The 14905-nt window shown below is 39.8% G+C and overlaps 1 protein-coding gene across 1 annotated transcript; it reads left to right on the forward strand.

Moving 5' to 3' along the window:
* The first annotated feature begins 1030 nt into the window (after positions 1-1030).
* LOC122661399 (L-type lectin-domain containing receptor kinase IV.1-like) lies at positions 1031-9445 on the forward strand. The gene is made up of 2 exons (XM_043856781.1): positions 1031-1217; positions 7616-9445. Exons 1-2 carry the CDS (start codon positions 1146-1148, stop codon positions 9443-9445), a joined length of 1902 nt encoding a protein of 633 aa, XP_043712716.1. The 5' UTR covers positions 1031-1145.
* The last annotated feature ends 5460 nt before the right edge of the window (positions 9446-14905 follow it).

The raw sequence follows: 14905 nt of genomic DNA on the forward strand, positions 1-14905 counted from the left end.
CTTGGTCACTTGGATCTTGTGCCCAGATATACGAGTGTGCGAAACTACCACCTTACCCCTACGAGATAAAAAAATCTCATCCATGTTGATGTCTTTATGCGCATTCATTGCCCCCCCCCTCGAGTTGGTGCAAGGGCTATGCAACCAGGTAGCGATCTCTTGCCTTTTTTTTTTTATTTATGTCATGGGAAAGAGAACGCCACCCGGTCATGCAGCACACGCTGCTCTTACACCCAGACACAGGGTACGTGAAATGACCACCGCACCCCTGGTCTTTTCCATCTTTCCAATGGGGTGCGGTGGCCATTTCAAGTGCCATTATGTCTAAGCGCAGGGGTGGTGTGCGTTGCATGATCAGGTGGCATTCTTTCATCTCTAAATAAAGAAAGTCAAGATCAGTTGCGCCCTGTGTTGAAGCTAGTGCAATAGATACTAGCCCCCAAGAAGTTTTAAGTTCGAGACCTCTTGTCCCTCATCTAATCTTGGATTTCTCTCTCCTCACAAAAAAAAAACCTAATTATAAGGAAATGAAATTATTATTATCACAAGGGTTTGTTAGTTATCCAAATGTCACAAGACACCTATTCAGTTACGTGGACAGATAATATGCTCATTCGGATGATTGGATAGAAAAAACATGATCTAAATTAGCCATATATCAAATTTGAGACTTTTGTTTAATCAAATATCCCTCCTTGTATTGGAGACAAATAACCAATAATAAAAAGAAAAAAAAAATACATTTTGTACATTTGATAATATGAAACGGCCATGGGACCACCACCCTCGCTCTGTCCCACACACCAAAGTCACAAATCACTTCAGCAACTTGGTCACAAGTTTCTTTTTAAAGACCAATTAAACAATGATGTTGATTAAAATTTTTTTTTTTTTTTTGATAAGTCAATGATGTTGATTAAATGCCGATTCCACTGTCACAAAAAACCCTTAAAAGGGAATTTGAAATGAATGAATGATTTATAAGTTATCACTCTAAGGCGACTGAAGAAAGACTAAAGTGATAGACGACAATGTTCCTCGAGTTCATGGTGTACTGGTTTCTTCTCCTTCGGAGATCATCATCTGTAGCATCACAACAAGAAGAAGTTGTTGATTTCACCTAAAATGGATTTCGAGGAATTAATATGAGCTTGGACGGCTTAGCCCAGATTACAAACAATGGCATCCTCATGTTGGCAAACACCACTAATCAACAGGTAGGTCATGCTTTCTACCCGGATACAGAAACGGATTTCGGCTATTCATTTACATCCCTACTTTAGTTTAATCAAATACCCATTCCTTGTATTGGAATCAAATAACCAAGAGGGGAAAAAAAAAACATTTTATACATTTGGGAATATGAACAATCATGAGACCATGGACTTGGGTCCTCTGCAGCGCACCATTCAATGGCCTGTAGTGCTTGGGCACGCAGCCTAACACCCTGCCACGCAGTCCAATACACAGGCAGGGTGTTGGGTTGCATGCCCAAGCACTATAGGCCGTTGGATGTGCGCTACACTCCCTGTCACACTACAAAGGAGCCCAACGCATGGGACCACCACCCTCGCTTGTGCCACACACTAAAGTCACAAATCACTTCAGCAACTTGGTCACAAGTTTCTTATTAAAGACTAATTAAACAATGATGTTGATTAAATTTTGTTTTGGGTAAGTCAATGATGTTGATTAAATGCCGATTCCACTTTCACAAAATATCTTAAAATGGAATTTTTGAAATGAAGGAATGACTTATAACTCTTAGGGGACCGAAGAAAGATTAGTTATTATAAAAAAAAAAAACTGAAGAAAGACTAAAGTAAATATCAAAAAAACTGAAGAAAGACTAAAGTGGTAGACGACAATGTTCCTCGAGTTCATGGTGTACTGGTTTCTTCTCCTTTGGAGATCATCATCTGTAGCATCACAACAAGAAGAAGTTGTTGATTTCACCTACAATGGATTCCGAGGAGTTAATATGAGCTTGGACGGCTTAGCCCAGATTACAAACAATGGCATCCTCATGTTGGTAAACACCACTAATCAACATGTGGGTCATGCTTTCTACCACGATCCACTTCACTTCAGGGATTCATCCACCGGTAATATTTTATCCTTCTCCACAACTTTTGTATTTGCCTTCTGGCAATTAGAACAAAAATTTGGTGGTCCAGCAATGGCGTTCGTGATTTCACACTCAAAAGAGTTTCCAGGTGCTTTCCCAGGCAATTATATTGGGCTCTTCAACCCTACCAACATCGGAAATTCATCCAACCATGTCATCGCAATCGAACTGGATTGCCTCAAAAATTGGGAGTTCAACGACATCAATGCAAACCACGTTGGTATCGATATCAATGACTTGAAATCTCTTCAATCTGCACCTGCATCTTATTTTAGTGATGAACAGAATCGGTATGTGAACCTAACCCTCATCTCTGGAAAACCCTTACAACTCTGGGTGGAATATTATGGTGCAGAGAAGCAACTTGATGTGACTTTAGCTCCTATTGATGTCCCTAAACCAACCATCCCACTCTTGTCCTTGAAAATTGATCTTTCTGAGTTCATCATTGATCCCATGTATGTGGGCTTCTCCTCAGGTACATACAACTTGCCAGTATCCCATTATGTTTTGGGTTGGAGTTTTAAATTGAATGGTGGGGAAGCAAGACCACTCAATCTCTCCCAACTTCCTAACCTTCCGTATCATAAAACACATAAAACGACACCTATGCTATTTATTGTTGTATTTTCTGTCATAGGCGCTACGTTATTAGTGTTAATCTCCACCTTCTTCATCAGCCAATTTATAGTGAAAAGGAAGAACAAGTTTGCCGAAGTGCTTGAAGATTGGGAACTTGATTATGGACCTTACAGGTTCAAATATAAAGATCTCTACATCGCCACCAAGGGGTTCAGGGACGAGGAGCTTCTTGGAACTGGTGGATTTGGTAGGGTGTACAGAGGTGTGTTACCCACAACCAAGAAAGAAGTTGCAGTGAAGCGAGTCTCCCACAATTCAAGACAAGGGGAGAGAGAATTCATTGCTGAGATCGTCAGCATCGGTAAATTGAGGCATCGAAGCATAGTAACACTCTTGGGCTATTGTCGTCGTAAGAGAGTGCTCCTCCTAGTCTATGAATTCATGCCCAACGGGAGTCTTGACAAATTCATTTTCGATCGAACAACTACAGAGACGATGCTGAATTGGTGTCAAAGATTTCGAATCATAAAAAACGTGGCATCCGCGTTATTATATTTGCATGAAGATTGGGAACAAGTTGTGATTCATAGAGATGTGAAGTCCAGTAATGTTTTATTAGATAAGGAGCTAAATGGAAGATTAGGAGACTTTGGACTTGCAAGATTATATGATCATGGAACTGACCCTCAAACCACTCATGTAGTGGGGACACTTGGTTATCTTGCACCAGAACTTTGTAGAACTGGGAAAACAAATCCAAGTGTGGATGTGTTTGCATTTGGGGTTTTTTTGCTAGAAGTTGCTTGTGGTAGGAGGCCCATAGAGCCAGAAGAAGAATCTGAAGAGCGTATGGTGCTGGTGGATTGGGTGATCTCCTGTTGGAGTAGGGGAAAGATTCTTGATACTGTGGACCCAAAATTGGGGATGAATTTTGAAATGGAGAAAATGGAATTGGTGTTAAAACTTGGATTGCTCTGTTCTCACTCTATTTCAACTGCAAGGCCTCATATGCTACAAGTTATGCGTTATTTGAAGGGGGAGGTTCCTCTACCAGAGCTGACGTTGCTTGGTCTACAAACAAGTTTTGGTGATGTCTGTATTGGCCATCCTTATCCTAAGAAGAGCACAATGACTCAGTTGTCATCAATTGCAGAATCTAAACTCTCTGGAGGTCGATGAGTCCAATGAATTTTAGTTTTTGTAGCAACCCAAGTAAGGCTTTTCTTTCATAAATTCACTTAGTTTTTACTCATAAGTGGTACCTAGCTCCATTGTTAAGTTTGTCGCAGTCATTGTTATATTTTTGTTTTATTTGAATGTTATCTCAAGGGTAAATTTAATGTTTAGATCAACAAAGTTTAGGGTCATATAAATGCTTGTAACATACTTGAAATTCCTTACTGAATAGCTAGTAACTTTTGGCATATACGTTAGATGGCTAATTGTCCCCGGTGGGGGAGACCGGATCGTGTCTTTGTATAAGTACCGTCCAAGGCCCTCCAAGGGCACTCACATAGAATCCATTTCGCCTGTGGGTCCCACTGTGGATTCCATATACTGGCCCTGGAGGGCCTTGGAGGGTACTTGTACAAAGACACGATCTGCACTCCCCGGTGGGGTGGGGGGGGGATCTTGGGATGCTGATAGACAATTTAATTAATTCTTTGCAACTCCTATAGATTGTAGAATGTAAGAGACCTCAGCAACTATAAATCGGTATTGTTAAACAAACCGCTCTGAATCATCTGTTTCAAGGATATGCCTTTCTTCTCCTTTGACCTTTCTCAACAGTAGAAATCTTTCCTGTGGGAGATAGAAGAGACTCTTGTCCAACACACAGTGTACATGACAGTGTCTGTGTGTTGGTTGTCATTGTTGTCAACACAATGCATGTGTAGTGTTAGTTGTCAATACAATGCATCTTAGTGGAGTATAGGTAGCCGAGGAGCAGTAGATGGCTATGAGTGAGTATAGGCATGTCCAGCAGTGTAATAGTGTAGCAAGACACCTTCAGTGATGTGACACGGATTACAGTGTTATAACCGCGTATGGTCAAAACATGGTTAACTCAATCCTGCGCGGTTCCATCCCTTAGCGGGAGCTGCTCTATTTCTCTCTGAGATTGTGGATTGAATGAATAACCAGATGAAATGAAGCATTAAGCATAAAGAAAGAGCAAAGAATGAAAAAAGGTTGCGTTCTCTTTCCAATATATAATCACGTATGGTCAAAACATGGTTAACCCGACCTTATGTAGGAATAAAATGACCAAAATAGAGTCTGTCAAGTTCAATCAAGGCCAACCCACCCAACAGGGGCCCAATCAGGGTCAATCAAGGTTGGGCTGAGTTGGGTTGTGCCTGGAAGGGCTGTAGTTTCAAAAAATCTGGCCCAGCCCAGCCCAGCCCAATTAGGTTGCACCCATAAGCCGCACTGTCTATGTCTCGTTTGGTATGGTATGGCCTGGGATCTGCATTTATGCATTTATGAATTATGATATGGCCGCACTGTGTATCCCTGTTTCCTGGCTGTGTGATGAGTTAGAGGCAGCAAATCAAGAACTTTCACATGGTCACGTTTCTACAATTAGCACATCAACTACCAGGTTGTGGAGTCACTCACGGATCTCCTCTTGTATTCTCTCGAAATACTTATTTTCTATAGAGACAGGTGGGAATGATTTTCTATTGCTTACCTTCCAGATCCAGGTATGTGCACGAATCACCCCTACGGTTCTCTTTAGAACTTGCTGGTTAGAAATGGTTGAAGCGACCGAGTCATCTTGATATTGACTGGGGCGATTCCAATTAAATCTGATTCTATACATACTGAGTCTGGTCCAGTGTGGATGATTCACGGCAAATCTAATAAATGATTCTTACCAAGTCTTACCAATCCTCAACCCATTTTAGAATCGAATTGGAAGCAATGAAAACAGGTCCTCTGCAACCAGTTTCAAGTTTTAAAAGCATAGCTTTGAATCAAAATTTGATTGGCCAACCTGTATTCCTTTGGAGATTCGAGTTCTTCAAATTTCAAACTAGGTTTTAGGAGTCAAACGAAGAGTCATAATAATCGGATAATAATTATTGTCGCAAAGTCACAAATCACTGTTAGCCTGCGTTCAAGGCCATTCACAACAAAATAGTGCTCTCACCCCTTTTGTTGAAATAGACTCCATCTGGATGGGTCTGAGGTCGATTGCTTTGACCATTAAGTTGCCTAGATTTACAAAATCCATCTGATTAAAGCATTAAACATAGGATTAAATGATTTGATGGTTGGACTTTCCAATATGGTCCAGTTCATAATTGTGTTTTACGCTCAAACTCTTTGAATGATGCTTTTCAGATCTCTAATCTTTTCTGGTTATTCCTTATTAAGGATAGTGATAACTAGGGGTGCAAGTTTGGCCCTATCGACCCGAACCTGCCCTGACCAACCCTGAGTCTAAACAGGGTCTGGGCTGAGATATTTGGTCCTGAGGGCGGGTTAGGGATGAAAATTTCTGACCCTGAATCAGGGTCGGGTTGGGCCAGGGTTGAGGCTTTGGGCTAAGCCTGGCCTAACTCTACCCTCTTTTAAGTTATGCTATAAAATATATATTAATATAATATTAATATATATATATATATATATATATATATATATATTATAAACTTTAAATGGCACCCAAATTTTATTATATAATATACTATATATGAAGATAATAGGTGATATAATACATTTTATTATAGTGTTATTTTACGTAAAATTGATAATTTTCATCCCGATCCATTTTAGCCCATGCATTTCTTTTCCCTCCCCATGATCAGGGCCAATCAGGATCAGCCCGACCGGACCCTAAGGATGGATCAGGGTTGGATTTTTCAGGCCCTAAGTCAGAGTCGGATCGGACTAGGCCCAGCTAAGGAGATTCAGGGTTGAGCTAGGGTTCTATAAAACCCGGCTCAACCCAGCTCTATTGCAACCTTGTGATAACTATCTTAAGATCCAGCTTCACTATCTTATATTGGAAAAAAATACAAAACTAAAAATAGTAAATGTAAAGCTCTAAATAAAAAAGAAAGTTGAATTGTTATTGTCACAAGTGTTTGTTAGTCATTGGAATGTTATGAGGCATCTATTCTGCCACTTGGAATAAATGTTGTATTCATTCTGACCATTGGAATTGAGAAAACGTGTCCAGATTAACCATATGTCTAATTTTAGAGTCTAATTCTTTTTGGTGGATAGTTGACTTCTCAAGTATGGTGCACGGGGGCACTTGCAAGGATAAAAATCTACCTCACCCCATGTGTGTAGATGTAGTCTGTGCCACGTGGGCTGCGGTGCAGAGAACATCGCCCCAAATCAATAATACAGTTGGGAATATGAAAGGGGCATGGGACCACCCACACATGACTATGCGACACCCTAAGTCACTAATTAATGTCGGCTTGCTTTCATTGACCGTTTTTCCAACTTTATCGCTTGTCACAGAAACACTTTTTATTTTTTATATTTTTGGGTAAAGTCTGAAACACTAATTACACGAAGATGTTGATACAAACAATACCGACTCAGACCTTTTTAATTCAACTTGGTCCTAAGTTTCTTAAAATATCAATTAAACAATGATGTTGAGTTCCCACTTCCACAAGAAAAATCATTGAAGGGTGGAAAATGAATCAATGAATGAGTTGCTGAGTTTTAGGAAGACTGAAGAAGAAAAAGTGATAGAAAATGTTCTTCCAGTTCGTGGTGTGGTGGTTACTTCTCCTTGGGAGATCTGCAACTTCACAACAAGAAGAAGGTGTTGATTTCACCTACAATGGATTTCGAGGAGTTAACATGAGCTTGGATGGTTTAGCACAGATTACAGACAATGGTCTCCTGATGGTAGTAAACACCACTAATCAAGAGGTGGGTCATGCTTTCTACCCTCATCCCCTTCACTTCAGAAATTCATCTACCGGTGATGCTTTATCCTTCTCTACTACTTTTGTATTTGCCTTATGGAAATCAACAAGATTTGGTGGCCCTGCAATGGCGTTCGTGATTTCACCCTCAAAAGAATTCCCAGGTGCTTTGCCAGGCAATTATGTTGGTCTCTTCAACACCACCAACATCGGCAATTCATCCAACCATCTCATCGCAATCGAGCTGGATTGCCTCAAAAACACAGAGTTCAATGACATTGATGGAAACCATGTTGGTATCGATATCAATGACTTGAAATCTCTTCAATCTGCACCTGCATCTTACTTTAGTGATAAAGAGAACGGGTATGTGAACCTAACCCTCACGAGTGGACAGCCCTTGCAACTCTGGGTGGATTATTCTGGTGCAGAGAAGCAACTCAATGTGACTTTAGCTCCTATTAACATCCCTAGACCAACAATCCCACTTTTCTCCTTGAAAATTGATCTTTCTCAGATCATTTTGGATCCCATGTATGTGGGCTTCTCCTCAGCTACATACGCCTTGCCAGTATCCCATTATGTTTTGGGATGGAGTTTTAAATTGAATGGTGGAGAAGCAAGAGAAATCAATCTCTCCCAACTTCCTAAGCTTCCTCATCAAAAAGGACATAAAACGAGATCTAGGCTTATTATTGTTGCATTTTCTGTGATTGGTGCTACTTTAGTGTTTGTCTCCATCTTCTTCCTCATCCTATTTATAGTGAAAAGGAAGAACAAGTTTGCCGAAGTGCTCGAAGATTGGGAACTCGATTATGAACCTCACAGGTTCAAATATAAAGATCTATACATCGCCACCAAAGGGTTCAAGGACAAGGAGCTTCTTGGAACTGGTGGATTTGGTAGAGTCTACAAAGGTGTATTGCCCACAACCAAGACAGAGGTTGCAGTGAAGCGAGTCTCCCACACATCAAAACAAGGGGAGAGAGAATTCATTGCTGAGATCGTCAGCATCGGTAAATTGAGGCATCGGAGCATAGTGACACTGTTGGGCTATTGCCGTCGCAAGGGAGAGCTCCTACTAGTCTACGATTTCATGCCCAATGGGAGTCTTGACAAATTCATTTTTGATCAAACAACAACAAAGACACTGAGTTGGTGTCAAAGATTTCGAATCATCAAAAACGTTGCAGCGGCGTTGTTTTATTTGCACGAAGAATGGGAACAAGTTGTGGTTCATAGAGATGTAAAGTCCAGTAATGTCTTATTAGACAAGGATCTCAACGGAAGATTAGGAGACTTTGGACTTGCAAGATTATATGATCATGGAACTGACCCTCAAACAACCCATGTAGTAGGAACACTTGGTTATCTTGCACCTGAATTTTGTAGAACTGGGAAAACAAATCCAAGTGTGGATGTGTTTGCATTTGGGGCTTTTTTGCTTGAAGTTGCTTGTGGTAGGAAACCCATAGAAACAGAAGCATCTGAAGAGTGTATAGTGCTGGTGGATTGGGTGATCTCGTGTTGGAGTAAGGGCACCATTCTTGAAGCTGTTGATCCCAAATTGAGGATGAATTATGAAGTGGAAGAAATGGAGTTGGTGTTAAAACTTGGATTGCTTTGCTCTCACCCCATTCCAACTGAAAGGCCACATATGAGACAAGTCCTGCGCTATTTGGATGGGGAGGTTTCTCTGCCAGAGCTGACGCCGATTGGTCTAAGAACAGCCATTGATGGCACATCTTTTGGTCTTTCAAAAGGTTTTTCTGATGTCTCTGGTTGGAGTTATCTTAGGAGCGGTTATCATCGGTTGCAGAATCTGTCTCTCTAAAGGTCTATGACTCCAACCCGGCAATGAAGTATAGCAATCCAAGTGAGCCTTTCATTCTTTCATAGATTCTCTTAGTTTTTATTGATAGGTAATCCACTGTATAACTAAGTTTGTTGCATTAACTATTGTGTTTTGAGTGTAAAATCTTGTAACATTGATCTGTAATATTTGAAATCCCCTGTTAATGCTCTATTGCCAGGGGAAAAAAATCTTTGGATGGTAATTAATAGACAATTTAATTCTTTGTAATTCGTATAAATTGCAGAATTTAAGAATTTTCAACACCTATAAATGGATATTTTTAAACAAACCGATATGAATCCAAAGATAGGCCTTTCTTCTTCCTCTGTTACGGACCCATACCTACCCATCCTTAGCCCTTCCTCAGTTCCAAAAACCATCTTTACCCATCTTCAACAGAAGTCTTCTTGTGGGAGGTAGAACAGACTCTAAACCAGACGGATTGGCTCCAGTAGACTTAAACAATGTGCTTCCATGAAAATGGTAAAAAGTTTAGCACAGACTCTGTCCTTCATAGGGTTCTATGTCTTCAAACCAGTTGAACCCTCTCAATACCTCTTAGCGGTAAATGATAGTGTCTGCTGTCAAATTTTTTGGGAGATGGTTTGCTACACGGGTAGTGTGCAGTTTCTTTTTCCTTTTTTTTATTTTTTATTTTTTTGTCTTTTTAGGTAAATGCCTTGGAAGAGGAGCATTCAAAATAAGGGTGGCATGAAACATTTTAGAGGGATGCCAGCATGCAATTTTGAAATTAAACTAACGTTGAGCAAATCATTTATCCATTTTTTTTAATTTATTAAAAAATTCTCTTTATTGAAAGCCACATTTCCTAGAGGGAAGGAAGAATCTACTCACCACCAGTGATAGTGATATGACCTTAATGATTGAACTCGTATATCATCATAAACAATTCAACCATCTATTTTGGGACTGATGGTAGTGGTAGTATATTCCTCCGACAAAATAGGTGAAGGAAATTTCAGTAATTTCTATATGATAGAAGGTTCCCTGAAAGGTAGTGTGGCCTTTGCGCCAATGTGGGGGCCAATGGGAACATGCACAGATGCATCAATAGGGGGTAGGATTCCGCCTTTCATGGTGGGGAGGTGGTCATTTCGTGTCTTTCTGTACTTCGGTGTAAGACTACATGCCTTTCAAATTCTTTTCAGGAGTACCCAAAGCACGAGGCTTCTGCCACTATATTGTCTGAGGAGAGTCATAATGTTGGCAACCTTATCCTGATTTCACAAAGAAGTTTTTACTCGACTTGAACCCCGCAACTACTAGGTCACAATGGAGCAACCTTACCGTTGCACCCTCTATTATTAAAGAAAAAGAATGTTACCTGGTCACATGGAGCCTAAGTCCAGACATAGAATGCATGAAATTACCACCCCACCCCTCCCCCCATGAATTAAAAAATAATAATTTCATCCATGTATATGCCCTTGCGTGTGCTCTCATTGGGCCCGACGATGGTGTAGGGGCTATGCCACCAAGAAACAATCTCTTGCCCTTATCATTATTAGGGAAAAAGAAGGCTTCTAGATTGTTGACTCATGCGCTAGTGTGGGGTCCAGTGGGAGTGTGAACATAAGTGTCCAACAAGGGTGGGCTCTCGACTGGAGACGAGGTAGTCATTCCACCCTCCCTGTTCCTAGATGCAGGGGCCATACAATCTGGGGAGAATAACAAGACGTTTATCTATCAGATGGAAAGTAGGGATAGTCGAAACGATGACCTTTCCTTGGACTTTGGCCAGCACTCTACTGCACTGGAAGCTACCAACCACGCCAAGAGGCGCTTCCCAATATCAAACGATTGAACAAAAATATATATAGACAACCAAAAGATGCATGGAAATTCATGAAGAGATATACCATTTACATTTAGGTTACATGGTTAAATTTGGACTTGAAAATTTTGGCATGATGTCCTATCTTTTGTATTGAGACCTTCTGGCATATCTTCTTCTCTTGTGATTGGGTTAAACATATCTGTGCAGCTGGTCCTTTGGGTTTGAGGATAGAATTCATATCATTCTCCTCCTTGAGACATTTCTACATTTCTACCCTCCTAAGTCACAAGCTTGATAGGCCTTCTCTCATTTGGTGTTTTTTTTCTATTTTTATTATTATATGTTATTTTATTTGAAATACTAGAAACAATTGTGTTTTTAATTCTGTTAAGTCTAATCCTTATCTTGTGTTAAGAAGGATAGAACAATGGATGTTAGATCTCAATGTTACCCCCCTCCTTCTAATTTGGATGCACTTTTGCCTACTACCGAGTCTATAACTGATACAACTAGGCTTGATTTACCTACTCTAGACTTTCTTATTTTGTTATGCGCAGGGTTTGATTCTAGAGATATAAGATGTTCTGGATGGGTTTTTGGCATTTTGTTAGGTGGCAAATTCATTTTGTTGACTGCAAGTTCGATTAAAACTAATCATGAATTGGAACCAAAGTTGTTTGAAATCATCAACGATTTTGATTGCACCGCATTGAGAGGTATGAAGCTGAAAGAAGTTTGGTGCTCCAACAAGGTGCTACCTGGACTTCTTCCAACTCCATCCCATTCTCCTCGGCCTTTTGAAATTACTACATATTTTTTGCAGATTTTGGATGGGGTAAAGATGTCCCTTTTCGGCCCGTGACACACCCTATTTTACTACCTGGTTCAGATCTTTTGTTCAATATGCCGGTCGCACTAATGTTCCTTATGTCTTTAAAGAATGTACTGCTTTGCCATCTCTTTAATTAATATCAATCTCTATATTTTCATCAAAAAAAAAAAATTTCTATACCACACAAAAAGTACACAAGACTATAAAATTTTCCTAAACATGCAAGACCATAAAAAATCTTTTTCTAAATTAAATTATAAGCCATAAAATTAAGGAGGCAGTTTCCCGTAATGCCATGCCATACCCATAGTAAATAGAGAATCCATTACCCATGGGTTTTTTGTGTCATGGGATGAATATGGGGAATAGTAAGCAAAAACATTATTGAAGATGACATCTTCAATAAGAGCAAAGTAATAATAACATTAGATATTTAGCTAAGTAGGTGAACCCTATTTATCAATAAAAAAGAGTAGGTGAACTCTACTCCCACTTTCTACTAAATTTATTGGCCACCCCAAAATATTATAAACCATAAAAATTTTTCTTTTGAATTATTAAGTGGGGCTCAAAAAAAAACACAGAATTATTAAGTGGGCCTACCGAAGACCATCCATGACCAAGTTCGATGAGTATGAAAGCCCCCATTTTTCTTAGAAGCCCTACTTACTAGTGGAAACCCTAACTCTTTTTTTTTTGTTAACAGGAAACCCTAACTCTAGTTGTAGCTTTCCAATACTTAAATCACAAAGGCAGGGGGGTGAGTTTATTTTTTCTCTTTTGCCTTGTAAAAGTCTAACATGGCCCTTTTCATCACAAAAAAATAAAAATAAAAAAATTCTAACATGGCCCGTTTGGTGGTTGGAATAGTCACATCAATTTTCTTGGGTGGTTGTCTTGGAAAAAATTTTGCAGCCACTCCAAAAAAAGAAGAAATAATTCATTTTTCTTTTGGTTTCATAAATACCCTTCTAGGATCTAGTATTTTTTAAATCAGTCTTCAATTTTGTTGGGTGGTCGTTTTGGAAAAAAATTTGCTGCTACCCAGGTTGCTGGAATGTTCCTGCTATCTGGATTTGCAGCCAAAAAAACGAAATAGGTCACTTTTCTTTTGGTTTCATAAATATCCTCTTATGTTCTAATATTTTTCAAAGTACTCTTCTAGATTCTGTTTCCTTGGTTGTGAACTGGGTAAGGATGTCAAAACCAAACCAGAATTGAATACCGAATTGAATTTTTGGTTTGGTTTTGGTTCTAGTATACGAGTATTTATTTTGGTTCAGTTTGATTACGGTTTTAGTTCAAAAAAACAAATCGAACCGAATAACCCACTTAAATCCAAAACCTTATATGAGCTTTTGTATTTCCCCTTTATTATTTTACAGTTTCACTTTAACTTATAGTTCAAGTCTTCAAGAGTTTTACTTTTACAACTCTGCGCTAGTAAGGTCAATGTGAGAGTGAAAACGTCTTTGTGTGATTTGCATGTGTTATAGAGTTGTTTTGTGTCACTTGGTCACTCCTTCAATAGTCCAAGACTCCAACTCCTGCCTAATTCGATTGCCTCATTCTGTTATGTTGTGCCGCGAAGTACAAAATTGTACTCAAATCACTACGAAGGTCGTTCTGTATTCTCTAGCTTTCTCTCTGTCTCTGTGCTTGCCTTCTACGATTTTACATTTGTTCTTATCGACTACAACTTCCATCTAATATCAATAAGCCTAATGGAACCGTATTGTAGAATCAAATTGAAACTGTATTGTAGAATTAAATTGGAATTGTAACCAAATCAAACCAAGCAGGTATGGATTCGATTTCCAATACTAGAACCAACTCGATTCTCAATTTGGTTTTGGGTCACACTATCAATCCATGGGACCGAATTGAAACAGAACCAAAATCAAACTGATTGACACTCTTAGAACCGGGTAACAGGAGCATTTCTGCAACCTCGTAGCAGCAAAATTTCGTCCGATCGGCCATCCTATGACAGTGTAACCCAATGTGGCCGCATTGGATTCTTTCCCCCTTTGCTTTTCCATAAATTCATTCATTCCAAAGTATTGCCAAGACTTTTCCTTCTTTTAAATCAAAATAATTTATAGACAATAATCAAAGTCAATTAATCATAGAGAAAGCAATAAGTAAATTTCACGATGGCGGTCGATGCCGGCGTTGATATAGAAAGTTAGAGTTGAAAAAAAAAAAAGAGGAAAGAAAAGGAAGAAAGAACGGTAACCTGTCTCTACCTGATATGGAATTTCTCTACCCCTCCCCCATCCCCATGATTTTAATATTCAGATGGTAAAAGTTGAATGGACCGAGTAAACTCAGAAACAACTGGGGCCAACTCCGATTAAACCTGATTTTATGCTATTGAATCTGACCAAGTTCGACCAATTAAGGGCGGGTCCAAATGATTCCAACCGAACCGATCATCCATAAAAGCTTTTGGCCAATTTTAGAACACCTTGATTTAATCAATGGCGACCCAATTCCAAAATGCTTTAATATAGATCGATGGTGGAGGGATTGAGATTCTCTCCAATGAGTGCCCAATGAGGCATCCAATGGCTGGGCTTGTTACCACACATCCTGGCACACATAGAGCTCCTCTCCAGGGAACCCAGTGCCCAGAGGGCATCCAACCATTGGGTTATGCCGCACACATCCTGATGGCTGATTGGGTGCATGCCGGGATGTGTGCAGTACAGCCCAACCCTTGGATGTCGCTTGGGCTCTCCTGGGTGCTGCGCTCCTTGGAGAGGAACCGGATCCCACCCAATCAGCCAACCTTTGGATGCTCATT

Source organism: Telopea speciosissima, chromosome 5 (genome assembly GCF_018873765.1).
Source record: "Telopea speciosissima isolate NSW1024214 ecotype Mountain lineage chromosome 5, Tspe_v1, whole genome shotgun sequence".
NCBI lineage: Eukaryota > Viridiplantae > Streptophyta > Magnoliopsida > Proteales > Proteaceae > Telopea > Telopea speciosissima.

Coding starts and splice junctions, on each gene's coding strand:
- LOC122661399 (XM_043856781.1), top strand. CDS start 1,146: ATGAGCTTGGACGGCTTAGCCCAGATTACAAACAATGGCATCCTCATG. Junction 1,218..7,615: donor CAAACACCACTAATCAACAG/GTAGGTCATGCT, acceptor ACTAATCAAGAG/GTGGGTCATGCTTTCTACCC.